At 42.2% G+C, this 2,612-nt stretch overlaps 1 protein-coding gene across 1 annotated transcript in view; it reads right to left on the reverse strand.

Moving 5' to 3' along the window:
* The window catches only part of LOC107094421 (hemojuvelin-like), a 3,739-nt gene extending 2,025 nt beyond the window's left edge, over positions 1 to 1,714 (reverse strand). Inside the window, exon 1 of the mRNA XM_015390000.1 lies at positions 1,207 to 1,714. Coding sequence (XP_015245486.1) covers positions 1,207 to 1,581 — 375 coding nt within the window. The 5' untranslated portion in view covers positions 1,582 to 1,714. The remainder of the gene's footprint in view (positions 1 to 1,206) is intronic.
* Positions 1,715 to 2,612: the final 898 nt, after the last annotated feature.

Here is a 2,612-nt window from a genome sequence, read left to right on the forward strand (position 1 = left end):
GATGGATGGATGGATGGATGATGGATGGATGGATGGATGATGGATGGATGGATGGATGATGGATGGATGGATGGATGATGGATGGATGGATGGATGATGGATGGATGGATGATGGATGGATGGATGGATGGTTGGATGGATCTACTATTTAAATATCTAAATGAACTGTTGCTCCCATTAAAGGATTCTTATCCTCCATTCCCTTTAGAAACAGTAACCGATAGAACTGATGAATGTAAATAGAACACATCTGAACCGGACCGTACCAGAAACAACCAGATCTCGCCACATCTAGTACCAGTTCATCTACGCCTCGATTATCTGCTAACAAATGAGCAGAACATCATCTCCTATTTACAGTCAGCTGAGATGTCTGGCTTTGATCTTTTCACCTTTTCGTAACAAAAACTCCTTCTCAGCTTATCAACAATAAATGGCATCAAAAGAGCGTAGTGCGACCTGGGATGATGGCGAGACCGAGGCTGTCATTGAAATTTGGGTGGAGGACGCTATCCAGGCACATAAGATCCTGCATGTTATGACCGCGCCGCCATTTTTGTTTGAGTAATTCCCGCCTTTAGAGCTGCAGCATAGTGGATATCAGTGAGGAACCGTTCTAGCATGACTAAACTAAACAAGTTAATATAGGTAGCTAGGTAACAGATTTACCCCCCCAGACCGTATCGTCTGCAGCTAATGATCTATACAACTGCATGGAAAAAATCCCTAAGAGTTAGAGCAACATTTAATTTATCTTTGGGATCAATAACGTATTTTTGAAGTGAATTCATGATGTATATCAGTAAGTTTTTACACATTGTTTCTTTTATCTTCTATTACAACAGAGTTGTAGAGGAGTGACCAACTGGCTGGGGTCATTTAAGGACGAGTTTAGCATTTTTTCTACTAATAGGACTAATGCTTCTGCCATTTGTCCAAAAGTCTCACTTGGTGATTAATTAATATAACTACAGTATAAAAATCCATAGAATGTTGAGCCAGACTGACCAAATATATAACTACTGCACTGTAGCTGTGAACTATTGGCAGATATGATGCTGTGAATCAAAGATATTGAATAAATAGAAACGCAGCTTGCCATAGAGCTGTGATTCCTCTTCACAGGCTGTTTCTGGGGGGGTTGATGCACCGAGCACAATGCATCCCCCCCTCAGGTAGCAGAACTAGAGCTAAACTTTAGCTCACCTTAGTGATGACTGTAGAGAACATCCCATCCTTAGCTGGCATGCTGGTGACCTGTACATACAGGTAGTCATTGTCTATGAGAGGCCACGCCCCCGACACAGCACACGTCTGGAAGTCATTATTAAACGTTCGAATATGTGGATCTCCAAAGATACTGCAGTACAGGTACTCTGGCATCTGGCCCTCCCTGCTGAAGTGGTTCTTCTCATAGAGGCAGGTGTCTCCGGACACCGTGCCCTGTGCCTGGGGCCGAGGCTGGGCTGTTGGCCCCCCTCGGGGGCAGCGGTGCTGGATGAGCAGGTCCTCAATACCCTGAACTGCAGAGTGGTAAGCTAGGTCTCCTCGACATGGTCGCGCCATCCTCTTGGTGCACATGCTGTAGGAGCGCAGGGCACTGCAGTAGGCTGAGTTTGCTGAGTCCTTGCCAAGAGCTTCTGCACCGCTGCTGCTCAGGTGGACCGTTGCAGCAACAAACTCAGAGTTGCAGCGAAGGATCCGACAGGAAGCTCCAGCTGAGGAGACACAGGTTTATTGGATCAAACTAAATAAGTAGAACATCTTTTAACAGCAGCTTTAAAGACGCAACACAGATTCTCAGTTGGATTTAGACGCACGGCCCAACACAGAAGAGCGCCCTCCTCTGGACAAGAGGGGCGGAGCTACATGGGGGGCCAGGAGTGGCCATGGCCACCCTAAGCCAATCACTGGCCACCCCTGTGGCCACCCCTCTAATACAGACGGTGGCAACAGTAATACTCAAGTGGAATATTCAAACCATTTTAATTTTCATATATTAACATTTACTTGACAATAAACATACAGCGGTTAATTATGCACATAAAAATACTGAAATTAAAGCTAAGTACAGAATTCATGCTCTTTTCAGAACTAGACTTTGTGTTTTATGGGGTAAAGAGAAAATTATGTGTCTCTGCAAGTCATCTAAGAGTCTTCAGTGAAATCATAGATAAAAACGTATTAAATAATCAATTTATGTAGATATTTTTACTTGTAAATATCTTTTTTTTGCAGAATGATTATTGATAAAATAAGTAATGACAATGGAAACGATGTCTGCTTCAGAACCTAAACCTGAAAGAATTTTATCCACTAAATATGCGTCTATTTGTTAGCAAAGGTTGGAGGAAAGGATAATTTGTCTTCATTTAGAGAACATGGATGTTGTGCTTACAGTGTATGGCAAGCCGTTTTAACATAAATTTGGTTGTATCACCTTTACATTCAAGATATCTCGAATAGTTTTATGACTAAACGTTTTAGCGATTTAAAGATATCTCTAATTACATGAATAGTACTAGTATTACTGACTAGTCGAAATGACCTCAGATTTACTATTATCTTGTAAGGAGACGTCAATTTAAGATATCTAGAAGGAATTACTGACT

This window comes from Cyprinodon variegatus, unplaced genomic scaffold (assembly GCF_000732505.1).
Source record: "Cyprinodon variegatus isolate N-32 unplaced genomic scaffold, C_variegatus-1.0 Scaffold481, whole genome shotgun sequence".
Lineage (NCBI taxonomy): Eukaryota > Metazoa > Chordata > Actinopteri > Cyprinodontiformes > Cyprinodontidae > Cyprinodon > Cyprinodon variegatus.